This window comes from Manis javanica, chromosome 5 (assembly GCF_040802235.1).
Source record: "Manis javanica isolate MJ-LG chromosome 5, MJ_LKY, whole genome shotgun sequence".
Taxonomy (NCBI): domain Eukaryota; kingdom Metazoa; phylum Chordata; class Mammalia; order Pholidota; family Manidae; genus Manis; species Manis javanica.
In genome coordinates, this window is record NC_133160.1 from 35,709,311 (window position 1) to 35,731,026 (window position 21,716).

General features: G+C 36.3%; 3 protein-coding genes and 1 pseudogene across 3 annotated transcripts; all 4 read right to left on the bottom strand.

Annotated features, from left to right (window-relative positions):
* Positions 1-2,842: 2,842 nt before the first annotated feature.
* On the bottom strand, positions 2,843-8,590 carry LOC108408349 (large ribosomal subunit protein mL42 pseudogene; annotated as a pseudogene).
* Positions 8,591-8,730: 140 nt separating this feature from the next.
* Positions 8,731-14,704, bottom strand: MKKS (MKKS centrosomal shuttling protein). Its single transcript, XM_017678321.3, has 4 exons — positions 13,720-14,704; positions 11,436-11,611; positions 10,400-10,510; positions 8,731-9,502 (listed from the first exon to the last, which is right to left on the bottom strand). Exons 1-4 carry the CDS (start codon positions 14,702-14,704, stop codon positions 9,062-9,064), a joined length of 1,713 nt encoding a protein of 570 aa, XP_017533810.3. The 3' UTR covers positions 8,731-9,061.
* A 13-nt stretch (positions 14,705-14,717) lies between these two features.
* LOC140849531 (uncharacterized) lies at positions 14,718-15,079 on the bottom strand. Its single transcript, XM_073236940.1, has one exon. It carries the CDS (start codon positions 15,077-15,079, stop codon positions 14,927-14,929), a length of 153 nt encoding a protein of 50 aa, XP_073093041.1. The 3' UTR covers positions 14,718-14,926.
* A 5,065-nt stretch (positions 15,080-20,144) lies between these two features.
* On the bottom strand, positions 20,145-20,354 carry LOC140849530 (uncharacterized). The gene has a single exon (XM_073236939.1). It carries the CDS (start codon positions 20,352-20,354, stop codon positions 20,163-20,165), a length of 192 nt encoding a protein of 63 aa, XP_073093040.1. The 3' UTR covers positions 20,145-20,162.
* Positions 20,355-21,716: the final 1,362 nt, after the last annotated feature.

The window sequence follows — 21,716 nt, forward strand, 5'->3', positions numbered from 1 at the left end:
GCTATTTTAGTCTTCAATGAATCCACAGCAGTTTGCAGCTTGCGTTCTTCTGCTGTCATTTCTTCTCTTTCAGGAGCATATTTTTCTCATCTATAGGCTTATTTAATAATGTGAGAAATAGCCAACCCACAGTTCCCACCACCTCGTGGGCACTCTGTTTCTCAGAGGAGCTCCTGATTATACCAAGGGCCACCTCTACTGCCTCAGGTATCACTTCCACTTGCCTCCAGTCCTGGGGTAGGACCCAGTCCTCTAGGAGGCAAGCCACCTCAGACCACATGCCCACTGGGGGACACTCAGCCATCTCCCCATTCATAGGGGCAGCCCATTGAAGCATCCCTCTCATGAGGGCAGCCTGTTCTGTTCCTCAGTGAACAATCAATCCTGCTGACTACACCAACTGTCTTGCCAATGGGTTTCAGCCCTGGGCAAGTTCACTGTGGATTCAGTGAGACTAAGAACTGACAATGGAACATTCTTGGGGTAAAAAGGTTTATTACCCAGCTTTGTTCTTCCTGCAGTAGGTTGAGCACTAGAATTACATCTGCATCCAGCAGTCTGTAGGTCTATAATCTTCTTTCCTCTCTGCCTCTGTCTAGAGCACTGGGCAGAGCTCTTTATATAGTGACTCAGTCAATAATACCTTATTGCCTATGGGTGTGGAATCAGTAGCCTAGCAGCAGACCAATTACATCATCAAGTAGTTTAGTTTCAGGTGAGGATCCTGGCCACAGGAATTTCCATTTTTCCCACAGTACTTCATTTTTAAAATTTTCATTTCCCTAGTGACATATGATGTTGAACATCTTTTCATATACTTATTAGCCATCTGTATATCTTCTTTGGTAAGATGTCTGTTCAGGACTTTTGCCCACTTTAAAATCTGTTGTTAATTTTCTTATTGTTGAATTTTAAGAGTTCTCTGTATGTTTTGGATAACAGTTCTTTATTTATAAGATGTGTCTTTTACAAATATTTTCTCTAGACTGTGGCTTGTCTTCTCTTTCTCGATGTTGTCTTTCACAGAACAGAAGTTTTTTAATTTTAATGAAGTCCAGCTTTTATTATTATTTTTTGTGGATTGTGCCTTTGGTGTTATATTAAACATCATCACCACACCCAAGGTCATTTAGGTTTTCTCTTACATTATTTCTTGGGAGTATTATAGTTTTGCATTTTTTCACTTATGTCTGTGATCCATTTTAATTTTTGTAAAAGGTATAAGGTCAGTGCCTAGGTCCTTTTTTTTTTTTTTTTTTTGACATGTGTCTCTCTCATTTTTGAAGTGTGATATGGCTCAGAATTCTAGGTTGGTTTTTTCCTCTCAACATTTTAAATATCTTGTCCTACTCTATTCTTGCTTGCATGGTTTGTGAGAAGTTGGATGTAATTCTTATCTTTGCTCCTCTATAGGTAAGGGATTTTATTTCCCTCTGGGTTCTTTCCAGACTTTATCTTTGATTTCTGAAGTTTGAAAAGGATATGCCTGGGTCTGAGTTTTTGGTATGTATGTGCCTGGTGTTTTCTGAGTATCCTGGATATATAGTTTGGTGTATGAAATTAATTTGGGGAATATTTTCAGTCTTTACAAATATTTCTTTTGTTCTTTTCTTTCTTCTCCTGGTATTCCCATTAAGTATACTTTTCACCTTTTGCAGTTGTCCCACAGTTCTCAGGTATTATGTTCTGCTCTTTTTCATCCTTTTGGTATTTTGCTTTTCAGATTAGAAGTTTCTACTATCATATCCTGAAGCTCAGAGTTTCTTTCCTCAGCTGGGTCCAGTCTATCAATGAGTCTATGAAAGGCATTCTTCATTTGTTGCAGTGTTTTTGATCTCTAGCATTTTTTTTTCCATTAGCTTTTTTTTTAAGGTATCATTGATAAACACACTTATGAAGGTTTCACATGAAAAACATTGTGGTTACTACATTCACCCATATTATCAAGTCCCCCCACCATACCCCATTGAAGACACTGTCCATCATTGTAGTAAGATAGGATTTCTTTAAGATCTCTGTCTGCCTACACCATCTGTCTGTTATTATTAGCATAGTAATCATACTTTTTATAAATTCCTGGTAAGATAATTCCAACATTCCTGTCATATCTCACTGTGGTTCTGATGTTTGCTTGAGTTCTTCCAACTGTGATTTTGCCTTTTAGTAGGTGTTATAATTTTTTGTTGAAAGGTGGACACAATGTACTGGGTAAAAAGAACCATAGTAAATAGGTCTTTAGTGATGCAGTTTCAAGTTGCGGGGAGAGGAGAAGCATTCTATAGTCCTAAGATTAGGTATTGGTTTTTAGTGCGCTTGTGCTCCTGAACCCACAGTTTACTTCACTAGTGCCTCTTGGGGCTTCCCCTCTCCCTACCTTAGGTGGGACAGGATGGTTGGAGGAGACTGGAGGTGGATATTTCCCTTCCTCCACCTTAAAGTCTAGAAGGAGCTGAAGAAGGGTGTTTCCCTTCTTCCAGGTAGGTTAGGCTTTGATAAACCCTGCAGCTTCATAGAATAGGGTTTGGTGTAGTTTATCTAAGGTCAGACCTTGTTAAGAAGAATAAAAATGTCCTGGTGTATTTCCAAATGGTTCTTTCCCCCCTCTTCTTGTTGGAAGCACAAGAGGCTTTTTCTTCAATATTCACTGTAAGTACCTAGTACAGCTTTGATGTGGGGCATGTTAGAACCCACAAGTGTGGGGACATCTATGACTGGGGTCTTTAATTGCGATTTATAATAAAGACATATTTGGTCTTTTACAGATCTAAGAACAGTTGTTGACTTTCAGTTAGGTTTTTACTTGTTGTTAGGTTATAATGGTGACTTTTTTTTAACAGAAATTAGAGGGGCAGCAATGCTTTATTAAGCATTATATATAAGCTGGTAGTGACAATCAATAGCAGAATAATCTATTAACATTCTTTTAACAGTTTAGGACATTAATGTTTTAATCACAGAGTTGCCAGTGTTCTGAAGCTTGCATAATTTTTAAAACAGTCAGAAAACAAAAAACTCATGGACTCCATCAGTTTCTTTCACAGGCAATTGAAAATCTTCAGAATAAGTACCATGCACATTTTTATTAATCATATTTATAGTACTAATGATATTTGGCTTGTATTATAAAAATACTTTCTCATACTAGACATATAAAAACAAATGATAGACTTTAATATCTCAAAATAAAAATAAGATGAAATAGGTTTCTGTAAATAAGAATGTCAAATCCAGAATTACTTAATACATATTCTAATTATGAAATTGTACTATATAATGTATTAGTGAATATACCCAATTGCATTTTCTCATGGCAAACGAGACACAGGGTTAACATTTCTCTTGGACTTCTGAAAACCTCAATATCATCTGTCTTTTGGTGGATTCAGTTTCATATGACGTCTATGATACTGTCCACGAGGATGCCAACGGTGCTTAGTAGTAAAGAACATTTTGCTAAGTTGTTCTATCATGGGTCCTTGCTCAATGTGTTCATCTTTTTCTTCTAATCTGGTTTTCAGCACTTGATCATGTGTTTCTTCAGTATTATGCACAGGATCTGGCCGAGGGATAGGTTTGGTGTGTTCATATGGAATGTCCACAGAAGGGTGGTAGCACACTATTGTCCTGCCATCAGATGTCAAAGCCAGCTCTACCTTGCAAGTATAGTCATCTGGAAGAGAATATGTAGATTTATGACTAACACAACATAAAGCTCCATTTTGAATTGGAATTAAATGTTTCAAGACAGTCCTGTTTGATATCACCCATTTTGCTGCTGCTAATGCCATGGTGAATCAAGATGTTTATCAGGTGAGAGGAAAGATCATTTGAAGAGAAACTGCTTTTAAAATCTGCTTGTAGGCATACCCATTTTCACCCCTTCACCACTGCTCACCACGAGCCCGCCATCTTGCCTCAATCCTATAATGGTGACTTTTAAGCTCCTTATATGCCAGATGAGAAACTGGAAGTCGTATTTTTTAAATGCTCAAATTCATTATTAATCAGAAATTTAAAAATAAAATAACCAGGAGACAACAACTGGGAAAAACAAAAAGAAACATAATACATATACCTGGCAGAGACTAGGTGGAGAAGAGGTTGTGGGAAATGGTACTCTCATGTATCACTGATGAAAATTTGAATTGCTATAGCCTTTGGAATATTTATTAAAGGCAATATATATTAAAGGGTACACACATTTTTGACTTAATTCATTACTCATTAGAATCTAAGATTTATAAATTAAAATGTATGTAGGTAAGAATATGAATACAAAATCACTGGTTGAAGTCTGCCTCACTGCCATGTCCCCTGCCCACCCAGTACACACACACAGGACTGAGGCAGGAGTAATAATCTTTCTGGCAAGGTGGCTTCCATCTGGGTTTAGAGCAGTTCTCCAAGAAGGGCTTAGCTGTAAGCCATCAGTAGCCAATACACTCACAGCACTTAGGAAGGGGTGCACCAAATAAGCTAAGGGGACCCCAACATTATCCTCTACAATCTATACAGGCACATTATGTGATCATGAACAGAATGAATTAGCTCTGCTTCAGTTGACTTGGAGACACTTCTGAAAAGAGCATACAGTTATATAAAATGGTCTTAATATTTTTGACAAAAGGAATGTAAAAAATTTGTATATAAATTATATAAGGATATAGAAAGTATTCAACACACCCAATGAATACTTGATATAAGATACCTGGAAGGAGAGTAAGAGGAAGATGATGCAGGTAGAAATGGGAAGTAGAGGAGAATGTCAGGTAAGGGGCTATTTAAGGAAGAAAGGGAGAGAAAGAGATTGCACTTTGATTATAACTAAAGAACAACAACAAGTGTAGGGATTATTAAGAATGGTTGGTGGTAAAAACCTGGCATTGGTGCTTCTGTCCAAGTTGGGGGAAGATTTACAGTTTGCACCTTTTTACCATCTGTAGTAAGTTGAATGATGTCTTCACAAAAGATATGTCTGTCTTATGCTCTATACCTGTGAAAGTCCCCGACCCAAAATCATTAACTACATTTCATCGGGAAAGACTCTATTTACAAATAAGATCACATTCAAAGGTCAGATGTCAGGGACAATGAACAAATCTTTTTTTACCTGAATACCACTAACTATTGTGTATGGCAAACAAAAAGAGATCAATTAACTTTCCTCAAAATGAAATCACAATAATTCAAACAAAAGCTACCAGACTAAAATAGGACACTGTAAATATTTCTGATAAAATAGGATATTATAAATATTTCCTTATTCTTAATAGGAATTCTTAATAGTAGGTTGTCAAGTTGCTTTATTTCCCTGTCAAGTCACAATTTATTACAGGTAATGGTATTATACTGCTTTCAGTGAACTTCATCTACAAATTCTCTCTCCAACAAAAGGCTTGATCTACATACAGGGATAGTTTTAAGGGTTCACATTCTCTTTTTTATGAATATTACTATATACATATATATATACTTAATAAAGAAGCATAGAGATCTACTTATAATCCAATGTTTCAGATTAACATAGGGGTTTAGATACACTGAAATTCTAATTTTATTTGAATTTATTGATGAGTGGCAAAAACTTCCAAGGTTTATGGGATACCATAGTTATTAAGTAGAAACACTTAACTATATGAAAAACATTATAAAGATATCAGATGTTCAAACTTGCCTTTTCCTTCAGATTAAGAGATAGATTTATTTAGACAGCTGAAACAGGGCTTTGTAAGAGATGTTTAGTCTCCTTGACTACTCCCCAAAGACCATCAGAAAGGAATAACCTAACTAATTGGATGTTTTGACAAGGCCTGTTGATTATGAGAGTGATTTTTGTACATGATAGTCTTAAATAATAACCTGCATAATTTCTGTGACTGCAAAAATATTGTCTTAAAGTTACCCAAAGAACTATTCAACAGTGCAACAATTCAGAGTATGAGAGATTTATAGAGGTACTCAAGTTTTTTCTTCTATCATGTGACTCGAATGCCTAAATAGCTTTAATAATACCAGCTAAATAAGCTCATGGATTACCTGTGATAATAGGATAATAAATAATAGATCATAAAATATACTAATAATAATTTCATTTATCTTGTAGAAAATTTTACTAATTGATTTAAAATGTCTAATATAAAGATTCTCTAATCTATACAAATAGAAGAATTAAGGAGTGGGGTATTTATTAGGCCAAATACATATTTTGACTTGAAAGACTCCTTAAATTTGTGTTAGTTTTCTCTTTCCTTGTTGCCAAAACTGTAACCTCTTTTGATAGATAAAATGCTAATGCTGTTGGACTCCTATGGTTCTATCAACTTTGATGCTCCATGTCCTGTGAGTGCCACAAAGTACTGAGCAGCTGTCACTGACCTCATTATTCTCCCTTTCCTTTTCTACAGCTATCAGGGTTTCCTGTTCTGTCTCCTGAGAAATCTCATAATGCAATGTTCAGACCTCAGTCTTACTTTAAGTCACACAACAGTGCCTGAGGCTTAACTTAGTTCCTGCTGGTCGTCATCGTCTTGTCATTTATTTCTGTCAAAAGGAGCTCCTCTAAAATGATTTTCATCAAGAATTTTCATCTCATATTTTACTGAGTTTGAATGATGATTTTTTTGAACTGTTAAGGAACTCTGTTCTGTTTTTAATTATTTACAGTATTTTCTAGTAAGGATTGTCTACAACTTCACAGAACATGATTTTATGGCAAAGCTAAAAATGGCTATTTTGAGAGGTGGAGACCTAAATTAACCTCTAAGTTCAATTGGAGGGATTCACTGTGGCATCCCTCTTGGAGCAACTTGGAAATGCAGTAGAGGGCCAAGGAGACCCAGGACAATTCCCATATTCCTATGTGACACACTTTAAGTGAATGTAGAAACCCCACTGCAAACAGGTGAGAGAACATTACCTTTACTTTTTGGTGTGATGGAAATGCAAAAGTACCTTTAGTTTTTGATGTGATGGAAATCAAGAATGCTTTTTTTTTTCCCCACTGTGTGACCAAGTTTTCAATATGCAATTATAAATAAGCTTTTACGTATGCCTTTATGAGATGCTTATTGCTGCATAACAAATTACACACAAAACTTGACTTACAACAAAATTTTTTATCTCTGATTTTGTGTGTCAGCAATCAACGCAGGTGTGGCTTAGCTAGATTCTCTGCTTCAGGGTCTCTGTGTCCGCAGTGGCAGGGGCTACCCTGAGGCTCCACTAGGAAGATCTTCTTCCAAAATCACTCTAGTGGTTGTTGGTAGGATTGTTTCTCGTGGGCTGTTGGCTGGAAACCTCCCTCAGTCCCTTGCTATGTGGGCCTCTCCATAGGGCAGTTTCCAAGCTGGCAGTTGGCCTCCATCACAGGGAATAAATGAGACATCAAGAGAACAGCTCATCTTTTTACAGCCTGGTATCAGAAGTGACATTTCTCACTTATGCTGTATTCTACTCACTAGAAGCTATTCAGCAGGTTCCATCCACAGCAAAAGGGTGGGCTACTGTGGGGGTCAGGGGAGACATTGGGAGCCATGTTAGAGGCTGCCCATCACATGCAAAGTACATTCACACCCTCCCCCAATTCTCCAGTTTCACTGCATTACAACATGAGTGCAAAGTCTAGAATCTCATCACTGACACCAGGTCAGGCGGGTGAGGCTCCTCGGCTGAAGTTCTTTAAGGCCAGCTCCTGGCGGATGCTTCCTCTTCATCTGTTATTTGCCTTACTCTCCCAACATCCAGTGATGGATCAGACACAGGATAACCCCAATAACCACGGGAAAGACATTCTTGCTCACAAAGGGGGCGGGGAGGAAACAGAGACTCAGGGGAGTCACTACATCCAGCCAACACTCAAGGGAAGGGATGCTATGCACTGCCTGAAAGCCAGGAGGTGGGGGGTACTTGGCCACCTTAGAGGCTCCCTGACTACCACACTGCCCTTCTATTCGACTCGAGTAACAAAAGAAGTAAAGTTTTAGAGAAGTATTTTATGGGCATGAGCGTAGCTGATTTTCCAGTATATGTTGTGATCCTGTGAGTTTGTATGGCAATTGTTTCTTTGGCTCAGGGTAAAAATTCTTTTAGACTATGAGAATATTGGAGAAATTGCTTAAGAATTCTATCTCCCTCTATCATGGCTATAGATCTGATCATTAACTTTTAAGTTATTTAATTTTCCAAAAGTTTTCAAGATGTTTTCCTAAAATTTAATATAATACCCGTTACAGTGATATACATATTCCTATGGCTATAGCCTGTATTTCCTCTTCAATTTATCACTGTAGGTTGTATTTGCATAAAATTGAAATTACATTCCTTGGTGAAACATCAGTGTCTCCACTCTGAATAGGAGCATTGTTCTAGTTTCTTTTTTGCATTATTGACTCAACTAGAGAAATACCTTTTCCACTTCTTTTCTCTGTGCTTAGTTACTACCTCAATCTAATTTTTCCTAATTACACATTTCCTCAAAGTACACAAATGAAGAACTGTGATTCAAACTAGCAACTACAGGTAGACTAGTTTCTACATCAATCACTACCCACTACCTGATACAGCCTCAGATAAAGAATGCTGAGATGTTACCATGTGTACAGTTCCAGTACTTCTTTTGATTGAGCAATATGCACTGTATGCTCTGGGATATTTTGGAATCTAATTTTATACTTTAAAGATATGTAATTACTAACTAAAAATATGTATAATCAATATATCCAAAGCAGAGCATAATTAGAATTTTTTATTTCTTAGAATGCTGTCAAAATAACAACAAAAATTTAGAATATACAGTGGTATATTATGTGGAATCCCTAGATAACTATAATGTCTTTAATAATAATGTTTCATAGTTATTACTCTGTGGTATTTCTATTCGAGAATCATACCTTTCTTTCCTTACATGAGTAAACCTATAATTTTATGAATCATCTATCCAAATATGCAGAACAGGCCTTCGGGAGAGAACAAATACACTCAATATTTCTCCTAATTGACACCTTACTAGTTTTTTTTTTTTTGTAATATAAACATATCTTGCATCAGTTAAACTTATCATATATCAGTTTTTATCTTCAATGACATATGAAAGATCCAGAATCAAATTGGCTGTCTCCACAGCCACCTGTAGGCCACTAAGCTTAGCAGTAAAGCAGTCCAAGCTCAGGTTACTGGCTGAGTTTGCAGCTTCCTGTGGAAGGCAGGTTTGTGGTGCAAAAGGATGCCGAGTACTCCTTACGAAGGACCAGCTGAGTTCTTCCTGGCTATTGTATAGTCCACAGCCACATCTTGAAAGCAAATCTGTCCAGTTAGCAACACAGGGAGAATCTGCCTGAACTGACCAAAGGTGTCCATACTTCAGGTCAGTGATAACTTCACCTCCATCATGTTCTAAAGAGCCAGCGAGAGATTCTAGCGCACTGCAGAAGGCTTCAGTAATTAGCTTAAGTTCTGTTTGAGTACATCCATCATCTTTGAGAATGCTTTGTGGTTCGTTACAAGTCTAAAGAGTAATAAAACCATTGAAACACAGAGCAATTAATATTATAAAAATGCTTTTGAAAAACGATACTTGGTTAAACTCCACTCATAGAGTTATTACTTACTTTCAGTTTAGTTAGGGATTTGGCAAGATGCTACTGGCTATATATGGGTCAGCTTACCATTATATAATTTCTTAACCTGCTAGGTTATAGTAAGAATGTATGCAACCAATCATGTCATTAGAATGAATGAATCAGAATAAACCCCAACATCCGATTCTGTCTGAACGACTGCCCAGTTGTGCCTCAACATATGAAGTACAAGGCATAATATGTTACAGGTTAATTTAACCCAAAATTTACATTAAATTTTAACTTCAAACAGGTAAACTTACACTAAATTTACCAATTATCAGGAAATCGAATGTCCTAGATTAGTTAAAAATATTCCGTTTGACAGACTACATATCAAAAGTGGATACCAATTTTAAAATTAGAATATAATACTTAGAATGCTTTAATAAATGAATTCAAAATCGTCTTTTCTTGAAGATCCAGAGGTACTGAAATATTTGCAGAACCTCAACACTTTCATTGTGCATATCAGTTATTACTGTTGCACAGCAGTTGAGACCTCTAGTATGACAACTCCCATGAACAGAGGGCTTACTTCAAGATGCAATGTTCAGACAATAACAGTGATCATTTGGTAAAATGTTGGATTAATAATGTCATGTGATAAAGATATTACTTTATATTTCAAGTGTTATTTTTCTCAAGTGTTTACAACACAGTATCTGATTTGGACTACTGAGAAATGAAGCATTAAAGGCTCCATGGTATTATGATTTAGCTTGCCATCTCATACAGTGAATACTGCTGAGAATTCAGATCATCTGAAGGACTATGTAGCCTACCTTGTGTCTGATATATGCTGCCAAATGAGTTTCAGTACAGCCACCTCCCAACAAAACACATGGTTCCTTGACTGTTAACTGCAAAACGTGCAGTGCTGTTTGACATACAAGCTAAAAAAGGAACAAATTATCAGAATGAGACATTGATGTCAGCTATACAAAGAAATACAACTATGTTCTCAAGGCAACTTAGATAAGACTCAAGGAGCCTGATTTTAATTGCAAAAGAACAGGACTTGTATTGCCAAGGTTATAATGTGATGAATACATTTTGGAGTAATAAAGATTAGAGATTAAAGAAAAATACTTTAGCCAGATGCTTCCTTTCATGGGCCAGATTAGTATCTTTATTCATACACACTTAGTTCTTTAAGTTGATATTTACAAATGGCCTCAAAAATAGCTGGGTCAGCAACGTTTTCTAGTACTTCTACTAAAGAAAGTAGTTCAGTCTAAATAAATAAGTTGTATAAACGCTACAGCATTTATTTCAAGTTGCTTTGGAAATGGTAACACAGCTACAACCCAACCACAAAAAAAAAGAGACCTTTAACATTTACCAAGGCTGTATCCTTGAGTACATGTGAATCTTCACGCTTGTGACCAATACCATGGTTTATCACTTTCCTTATATAAAAGTTGCATGTGTTGTTTATACATAACAAAAACCTCTATTAAGAAATGGATGATGGGGATGACTGGGGAACTCATTTTCTAAGTGTATTATTCATATACATTAGCATCAAAGAGTATGTGATTCAAGTTAATTTCTTAAGAAAAGTTTATGTCAAGGACCTTTAGATTGTAAATACTAGAAATAATAAATGGTAACACATTCCAAGTCTACTGGAATGTCACAGGCAATTAAATCAGCTTGTGACTCTCTCATTTTTGTTGTTTTTGCTATCTAATACACCTAGGGAAGTCATGGGAGGGGAAACAGCTTACCAATGTGAAAAACATTATAGTAACTGTCTGAATGACTAATCCTTGTCTCAGCTTCTAGACAGGGAATTAAAAAAAGTTCATTACGTACCTTCAGCTCCTTCCAGGCAGTGTCATTTCTGCTGCAGAGGAGCAAGCTGGAGACAGTCATTTCATTAGGAATGAGATGGAAAAAGTGCTTGAAGCCAAACTTTGCTATGCACAAATCTTTCGCACTTCCGTAACTACTAGGAGAGATTGAGGCTAGAGAACCAATAGGTTGTGTTCCTATTTTTTAAAGTTTAGAAAACACAAAATGTATGAGTAAAGACGGTGCAATCATTTAAAATTATATTTATTTCCAGCCAATGTAAAAGTCCTATAAGCATGTAATCTTAAACATGAAATATGGGATAAAATGAGTGCATCTTCTAAAAAAGTAGAAATCTGTTATTAAAATTATATACAAATAAAGCACTGGGTCTTGGGTTTACAGACTTCTTTAAACTCTCTGGAAAAGGCACATAAAAGTTTGCATATATTTTCCGGGAGCTCAAAAAAATTTTTAAGAATCCAGAAAATAATCACTGAACAATTTCACTTATTCAAATATCCTTTCCTCTCTACTTCTGAAGCCTCAAAGAATAGGGAATAGTTGAGCAATCTAAAATTTAAGGGGGAAAAAGCCTACATCTTGTATAATTTCACATGGGAGATGCAACAGAGGATGTGGTGTGAGGATCTGGCTTTACTGTTTATCAGCCACTGGACGTGGAGCCAGTCACTCATGTTATTTAGCTTTTCTGGGTGGGCTTCCCCCTTGAGAGAGTAAAATGGGGATCATAATGTCCTCTTCACAATGTCAAAAATGCTCTGAGCCATGACAAGCTTCACACACACCAGCTCCCATGCACAATCCTACTACTTAACCCAGGTTATCAATAAAGAGGAATTTTGTTCAAAGGGGAAGAAAGGATGTAATGTTAACCCTAGATATCCCAGGGAAGGTGGATTAGGCCCAAACATACTTTGCCTACTCCTACTTTAACAAAGCCATGGGCCTGGTATAGTTTTTTCCCCCCTTCCCTTCTATCTCAAAAGGTCTCTGCTCCTAAGACCCCAGGATTAAGCTCTGGCAATTAATATGTTCTCGTTACACGCATATGGGATAAAAACCAATGTGGCTAGTGTGGAAACTGAGTGCCCACTTTTAATATTGTGTCTACTGCACACTGCTTCGTATTTTAAAAACCACTTAAATAAACCAATGTGGCTGGTGTGGAAATCCAGTGCCCACTTATAATACTGTGTCTACAGCAAAATGTTTCATATTTTAAAAACCAATCAAATAATCTGTAATATCCAATATTCACAACTGAAATAATCTGATTTCATAAAAGCCAGTAAATAGTTAAGGATTGGGTCTGACCCACAATGTCAATATCAAATTGCAGAGAACAATTTCCATTATTTCTTAATAATTTCCACTTTGACAATCACTAGCTTAGAGAGGTAGGGCAATAAGCCAAAGATATTAGGTATTCAACACTGGCATACATACTACTACTTTTGATGATTTATAATAAGACCAAAAATAGTGAACTTCAACTTAAACATTGCAATCAATCAGAATGAAATGCCTGATAGGTTGTCAATGCAGTTAAAGGGATATTGACAAGGGGCTCAAATGAGGGACTCTTCAGCTTGCCATTTTACTTTGGCTCTAATAGGTGAATATCAACCTTATATCTAGTCTTAATTTGCTTAGTTTGTGAAATACAGTGAATTTCTTGCCTACTATAATTCTGCATGTTACTAAATATATTGGTCAATTCACCAAACATTTTAGAACACCTACTGCAGATCAGGCCTACTGTCAGCACTACAAATAAAAGATGAGCCCAGTACATATACACACACCCCTAATTAGCAACCCACTATTTATGCAGAGTACAGTAGTTTGCTGGAGTTACAAAAGTGAAGGGAATACAAAACTACCTTCTGAATATATGATTTAAGGGCTTTGTAAAACTCATGTAGAATAATTTTATGTAAAATATGAAAGACCTTATATGATTACGAGGCAGACTTCTCAACAATCTGTAAGGTATTTCCGGGGGGTGGTTAATAGTTTTAGAGTATAAGACTCTCCAGTACATGTTGGGGCTGGAAATACAAATAAATAGCTATAATCACTCAAATTTTAATAAGTGAATAAATAATAGGGTATCTTTTTCAGAAACCACCCTTGCTGCCAGATGATACACATGTTGTGAGGCTGGCAGCTTCTAAAATTTTTCAGGATGTTAACACATGACACACACCAAGAATACCTCTGCTCAAAAAAAGTGTGATTTATTGACTGTAAGGGGAAAAAACTTGAAAGTGCTTTTTACCTGTCATTTTACTCAGGGGTTCCATCAGAGCTGCTCCAACTCTGTCTATGGCAATAACACGATGCACACTGAGAAACTGTTTCAAAGATGGGTGAATAACTTTTTGGCACAAGACGAGATCTACATTATCACTAACTAGCTGCCTTCCTAGGTTAAGCAACTGATCCAGGGCTGCATTTTCAAGAGAAACCCCAGGACTGACCAAAACACTTCCTTCTCCAGTATCAGACAGATCCCCAGATAACGATGTACAGAAGAGTGCCACCTTGAGGGCATCTGGCTTTGTGATAGGTAATATCTTCATCAACTGAATACCTGACATTTCAATAAGTATTCCAGGTAATACAGTAGAGTCTGTAACACTCTGCCCTTTTAAAGGCACAATTAAACTCTTTCCTAAAATGAGGTGCTCTTTGGTGTTTTCGGGAATTGTAAGCAAAAAGGCTCTCAGAATCAAAGCACTGATGTAGTCTATTTCCTTTCTGGTAAGCATACAGGCAGGTTTACTTCTTAGTATGCTATGCACCAAACAATGGAGGATCTGCGTCCTACTAAAGTCCACTGGAATCCGACAACCACAGACCTCAGACTTGAGGTAACTGGTACAGAGGCTCAAAAGATGCTTATTTAATTTAATAACAGTGGTAGGTGTCAGGCCCACTCTCTGCTCATTTTCAATCAGGGTGCAGCAAAGAATGGCTGTGAATAAGCCACAGTCGCTGAAGCATGATACATGATTCCTCACGGAAGTTGTCAGAATCTTCAGAATGGGGTGGGTGACGGGAAGGTTAGCCAGCAGGGCTGCTGACTGCGAGGTTGTGCGCACACAGCCGCCAAGGCCGTTGTGCAGCTGTTTCAGCCTCCCTGAAGGGCCGTAGCATGACGTTAAGAGTCCTTTCAGGACAGGAAGTGTGGCCCTGACTCGCTCACTTGTTAGTGGTTCACTTTTACACAACGATGGCTTTTTAGCTTCTAAACGAGACATCTTAGTTCAGATGGTAACTGAAGACAGCTTTTATTTTGTTAACCATATTTTTCTGTTTTTTGCAATGTCATGGGTTTTGACATTAAAAAAATTATTCTTAAGGAATGAAAATCGGGATATGTGGTACTATTGCTATAAAATTAAATGGTTCCATGTTTATGAAACCAAATCAGCATGTAGTGATTTGATGTTACATTAGTAATTCCAAATACTTATTTTACTTCATTCTTCAATATTCTCTTGTTTGTTTCTAGATTGAGATTTTACAGATTGTTTTGCAGCCCTCTGCATGAAGTATGTTCCAAGGTGGACCCCTATGAAGGAAACCCCAGCTATAAGAAGCCAGTTCTTTCTAATCCAGCTGGTGTTTTTCATCTTTTCTTTCAATTAGCAAAGCTCAGATTCAAAGATGCTTCTTTCTGTAAGAAATAAAAATAAAACATTTCAGAGAACTAATTTCAAGACATTTTATAGATTGTAGTTTAACATTTTCATGCTTTGATCCTTTGTGAGAAAAAGCAGCTACCAACTGGCACAAGCCTTCACCAAATGAGAAATGCAAATCAACTTAGACTAAACATTCATTCCTTTATTCTTCAGTGAAGCCCTACAAGAAAAAGTGCTGCTATTTCAATGATTGTGGAATACACAGCAATGCAGCTGGAAAGTCTGTGGTACAGTTATTTGAATACGATATGGAAGAGAAGTACTACATTATAAAAGTCATAGAAGATGGTCTCTGAATCTTAAAAAAAAAAGGCCAAATATTTTTATTCTCTTACATCAAGATTTAATTGTTTTTTCCATAACTTTGGCTTCCTTGGAAACCTTAGGTCTGAATGCATTTACATCAAATCCTGCTTGTAAATTATGAAAACAAGATAACTGTATTCCTACTGCAGACACTCTCTAATGTACAGTCTAAAGCTGTGTAAATCTGCACAACACATTGTACCAAGGAATAAACCATACTTTTGAAGTGTTTGGTTACAGTCCAAGCTAATTTTCTGTAGTTGTACCCTATCTATCAATGATTTTCAGTTCTGATGATCCTACAACTAATCTTTGGATGAATAATAAAAAATATAAAACACAGGGAATGTGCTGGATGACAGAGAGAAAAATAGGATCTGAACTGCAATTCAATCTCAAAGAGCCTAAATACCATAAAATGTTATCGTGCACTCAGTGCACTAGCAATTGTACGAGTTTCCTTAACAAGGTTGTAAACAGTGTGCCTTGAGGCATAAAATCTGACACTTTAATAATGTGTGGAGAGAATAAAAATCTCAGGTCATGGACCTTATTTGCTGAGGCTTGGCACAGTGAAGGTGAAGGTTCAGCCAATTACTAGTTATTTTCAGGAATATGCTAACTATGCTAACCACTTAGACATCATTTAGCTTAAACAACACTAATTAGACTACCCTGATGAAAGTATGACCTGAAGTAGACTATGGCACAGTGTGATTCAGACAGAAAAGGTGATGTGAAGATGTGCTAAGAAGAGGTGAAGAGAATGAAGGAATGTTACTTGAAATGGGATTTCGGTTACCACTCCTGCCAACTGAGTTAAATGGTGGTAACCATGGCAACAGGGCCCAAATAAAGTGGAGGCAATGACAGCCAGCTTTCTCCCTGTGACTGATAAAGCTATAGTCACCTTTTTTTAATAGCATGAGGAGGGAAATATTCTGTTTATTTATGCCATGAATATTCAATATACCTAAATATTATTTTAATGGTTATTTTAGATTCTGTGGCATATTTTACATGTGTGAAATACATTTAGATGAATCCTTAGTGAAGTGATGTCTGGATGTTAATTTGCAAGTTACAAAAACAACACAAACCATAAATCACAACAGAAACTGTGATCAATAAAATTATTTTTCTAATTAAAAGTAATTTTTCAATACATACTAGGGATATGCAACTTTTCAAAAGTGGACTGCCAAGTTGGAACCTCGGTCTTGTGGTAGTAAGACCAGTAACAACAGCTTTTGGTTAACATCTCCATAAAACGGGAAAGGAAGAAATCACTGACAGTATTGGTCACCCTCAAATCATTTTTAGGATATCAAAATTTGCTGACCTGGGGTCAGAGGTTTAGATCCAGACAAAATAAGGTATAACTGAAAGAAGAGCAATGAAGCAATACACTGGGCTGGCTTATAGACTAGGTTCAGAAATGTCAGTTCAGCTCTGTTAAGACTCTTCTTCCTGACAGTGTGACCCATAGATCCAAAAGCTACCATCACATGAATGGTCTTGACTATTTCTAGATACACTGGCCTGACATATGGGCTTTTTGCAGTGATGGATAACTTAATTAAATAATAATTAAACTTACATGACTGTATTCTAAATTCAGAAATACACTGTAAAATATAATTTAAAGAAATATAAATTAATAAAATTTTCTAAAAGGAATCAGGATTCCTTGGAGAAATGGATGATTCTAGGTCCAAGGCAAGAAATATACAAGATGAGCTGGGCACTTTTTCTGCCAAAAAGTCATACATAATGGTTATCAAGGACTACTTGGGACATATTAAAGGGCACAGGAAAATAGTCACACACTAGTCAAGCCAAAAGGGACAGTTTGAACCTTAAAAATATTGCCAGTAAGATTGAGATCATTAAAATATATACAAACCCATGAATTCCTATAATCATTAAAAACAAAAACCCTCATTGCTGACAGGGAAATAAGAGCATCTTGCTCTTCCTTCAAAAATGCATTTTGAGGGTGAGTGAATAGTTTGTGAGGGAAAGTTGTTCCAGCTAATAAATGGAGAAGGAATGATACAAAGTATTTGAGTATCATCATTTTGCAGCCCCTAATGAATAATGGATTAGACTGTCACAGGGTTTTTTTTTGGCAAATTACAGTCCTACATTATACCCAGCCCACTGCTTATTACTGTAAAATAAAGTTTTATTGGCTTTCACTCACATTTTGTGTGTGAATACTTCTGTGCTGCAACAGAAAGTGAAGTGGCTGGAATAGAGACTGTATGGTCTGCAAAGCCTATCTGGTCATTTACAGAAACAGTTTGCCAATTCCTACATTAGAGCAATGATCATCAGTAGATTTTATAATGAAGAGATCAGAGTGATAACTCACTATAATCAGCAATACAGAAAGCAGATCCGACATTACATGGGAAACTGTGATTCCCCAGGATGTATACCACAGCATTGTATGTGAAGTATTCTTGTTCAAAAAAAAGGAACCAAATCAAAGCAAGCCTACAGATCTAACCACCAGATTGCAGGAAATATGGGAGAGAGAGAAATTTATTAAATGATAAAATGAGGACTCAAATCAACAAAGTTCAGAATGTGGGAAATTCAAAAAAAGCAGACTGAGAGGGGAAATGTAATAGTTGAAAAGACGTATCTACCAAACACAATTAGTGGGCCTTGTTTGGATCCCAGTTCCAATAAAGTACCTATAAAAGGAGATTCATTTTTTTTAAGACAAATCTGGAAATACGAACATGGCTCTGGGTATCCAATGGTAGTAAGGAGTTACCATTAATTTTGCAGTGTGATAATGCATGTTCGTTGTGTGTGTTTACCAATACTGTTAAAGACACATACTAAAGCTTGAGATTCACTTTAAAATATTCCAGCAATTTTAAAAGGAGAGGAAGGAAGGATAGATAAAAGAAGATTGGCAAAATATTGGTCCATGTTAAAGTTGGGTGATGGATATTAGAGAGCTGAATATAGTACCCTCTCTCCATTTTGGGGTGTGTTCGCAGTTTTCCATAATAAAAATAAAAATTTTAAATAAAGGAGAAATACAACACATTCTTTTGATGTACTTCAATGGTCAGGAATCAGTTTAACTCACTCTAAATCTGGTTTTAACATTTGCTCAAAGTCTGTTTTAATACCTGTTTCTGCTTGCCTGACTGGCAGTACTGGCCTCTAAAAATTCTAATTTTAATAGCATTGGCATCTACAATCTCTTACTATATGTAACTTAAGTTTTAGAGGAGATACTTTTTTTTCTTAATTAAGTTTCCTCTAGGAATACCTTTATTTTCTTTTTTATTTCTTTTTGCACAAGGAGAAAATGACTATTTTTTCTCCAAAGTTTGGCTACACCAGGCCTCCAGATCCTTATGACAAACAAGAATTAAGGGAAAAAAATGTCCTAAGTACCACACACACACACACACACACAGTGACCTCATTACAGTCTGAAAGAGCTCAAATATAAAAACCAACCAACAAACTCTTAACCCCCCTGCTCATGTCCACTAAAACTCCCCCTATAAACAGAAATGTTACACACAGTATCTTAAGGTTATTTTTAAGCTGTTAAGCTTCTAATATTTTATTGTCTGGCTTTTTATATTAAAAATTATCTAATACTTTAAATCATGCTCCTCCCTTTCTCCTTATGAAGATTTAAAAATAAAATCTAGACTTAAAATAAATTTTATCACTAGTCAAAATCACAGTCCTCTTAAAAATGCAGAAAATCTTACTCAAGTCTTCCTTTTACAAGGGGCAGAACCCTAAATTGACCTACCTTATGCCAAAATTAAAAGCACATGATTACTCACTAGAAGGTCAAAAAAGTATATTAAGACAGAAAATGCTTCACAACTTATAGGGCTACAGTTTTCTGAGGCCAGATGAGTTTCATAATTCATAATTATGAATTATTGGATTTTAAAAATAAAATATACATTATAACATCCATAATCAAATGTAGTATTTAATACCCATGATTAACACAATTATAGCATAGTCTGACACTTATAATCAAACACAGTACTTCTGCAGTGAAGTGAAATAATCATATTAAGTGGAATAAAAACCGCAAACTGCCTCATGTCAGCGAAGATCAAGTTTTGTTACCAAAAGAGTTATGACAAAACCTTTTGGATTTTAAAACTTCTGGGATTTTGGAATTACAGGTAAGGGACTATAGACCTGAACTATGTAACTATATTATTTCAGCGATTCTCAAAAGTAACAAATTATTTTGAAGCTAAAATACTAGATACTCAGGAATGATTATAGAGTTTTATTTGTCTTGGAAAAAACAGAGAATAATAAAGAAAAGAACCTTTTGCAGGTTACAGATTTTCGTATGTTCCAGAATGGCAGGGAGACAACTGCTCAGTCAGACACATTCAGGCTCCTGGTGACATGCCAGGAGAAAGGACAGGACAAGTAGTAGACTAACTGCCCTTCCTCTTTCCATCCAAGTAACTCTGTCAGACAAGAGGCAAAGCTCTCTGTGGAACCAACTTTCCTAGAAGCAACTGTAGAACAGTACTTTGCTAGTGGGCCATAATGAAAACAATAAGGAACTTGCAAACTTAGGCTTTTTCTTGCTCCTTATTTTTAAAGATCACATTTCCCATTGTTGGAACACAGCACTTGGTTGACCAGATTAAATCAAACTTACCTAAAGACTGCAAGCCTGCTATTTCCCTTGAATGTGTTTCTTCTGAGGACTTGCAAGTGCCAGACTATCTGGCTCAGAACCATCATCCTTATTAGGTATCTGGAAAACAGGGCTGCTTTTGATTCTGTGCCATCCCAAATGTATGAGCCCAACTAAAGGTACCATAACAACCAGAACTTTGTAGTCTCTCCAGAAGGTCTGAAAGCTCATAGTACTTCACTGTCAGAGCACCTAAGAGAAGGTCAGTGGTTAAGAAACAGAAACTCCCTCAAATGACATCTATAAACCACCACAAAGGGAACATATATGTACTCTAATAAAAGCTGTTAAACATTTTTAGTTACAATATACTGCAATGTTAACTCACAAAAGGAGGCATGTTGTAGGTTCAAAGAGATAGCAGTAAATCAGGCTTGCGAAACTTATAAAGCAATATAAACTTTTAGTCAAAAATTATAAAGGAACAACATTTCCTGCTAGGAAAGCTACATAAATCTTTGGAAATACTTATGCATGGATATACTTTTCTTTATGTAATGAATTATAGTTTCTCTGAGCCCCAGTGAAGTTAAGATTTTTAAAAAATTACATTTAGTGACAATCTTAACAGATGTGATACTGTTTCAACAGAGATTGGGATGGTCATACATGTATTCCAATTGTAGCAAACAAATTTTGGCTTGGAATCTACGAATTAGGATGAATTATTGCCATTTGCACATTTGTTTGGAACAACTACATTTTGTAGTATTTATCCTTATCACTAATACTCTACCCACAGGGGTTACTGTCAACCCAGTTTACATGAAGAAACTGTGGCTAGTAACTTGCCAGAGTGACAAAGCTAATTAGTATTAAAAATAGATATTACCCCCCTCTATCTCTGATTTGGAAAGTGGGCCTCTGTTTCTGATGATCTGTTGGTTTGGGAACTTGAGTCTGTATAACCTCTAAAAACTCCTTATACTTTTTTACTTAAGAGACACTATTAAATTTTAGTGATTAGTTTACAGACTTGTGATGATACGAATGGACCCACTTTCCAAATTCCTTTCTGAGCACAGACAATAAGGACTGCTCTATCATCTAAGGGACATGCTAAAATTAGGTTCAACTGCATGTGTATGAGTTGCGGTATCATGAAATCTCTTACATTTTTTTTAGTTGTACATAATAGTTTCAAGTATACAACACAGTGATTTGACATTTATATGTATTACAAAATGCTCACCATTAAGTGTAGTTACCACCTGTCACCCCAACAAATTATTACACTATTACTGACTGTATTTCCTCTCCTGTACCTTTCATCCTTCTGTGTTATTTATTTTATAACTGGAAGCTTATACCTCTTAATCCCTTTCACCTATTTTACCTGTCCTTCCACCCTTACCCTTCTGGCAATGACCAGTTTGTTCTCTGTTATTTATGAGTCTGTTTCTGGTTTGTTTATTTGTTCATTTGTTTTGTTTTTTTAGGTTCCACATCCAAGTGAAATCACTTGGTATCTGCCTCTAATTTACTTCACTTAGCCTAACAGCCTATAGACCCATCTATGTTGTCACAAGTTCT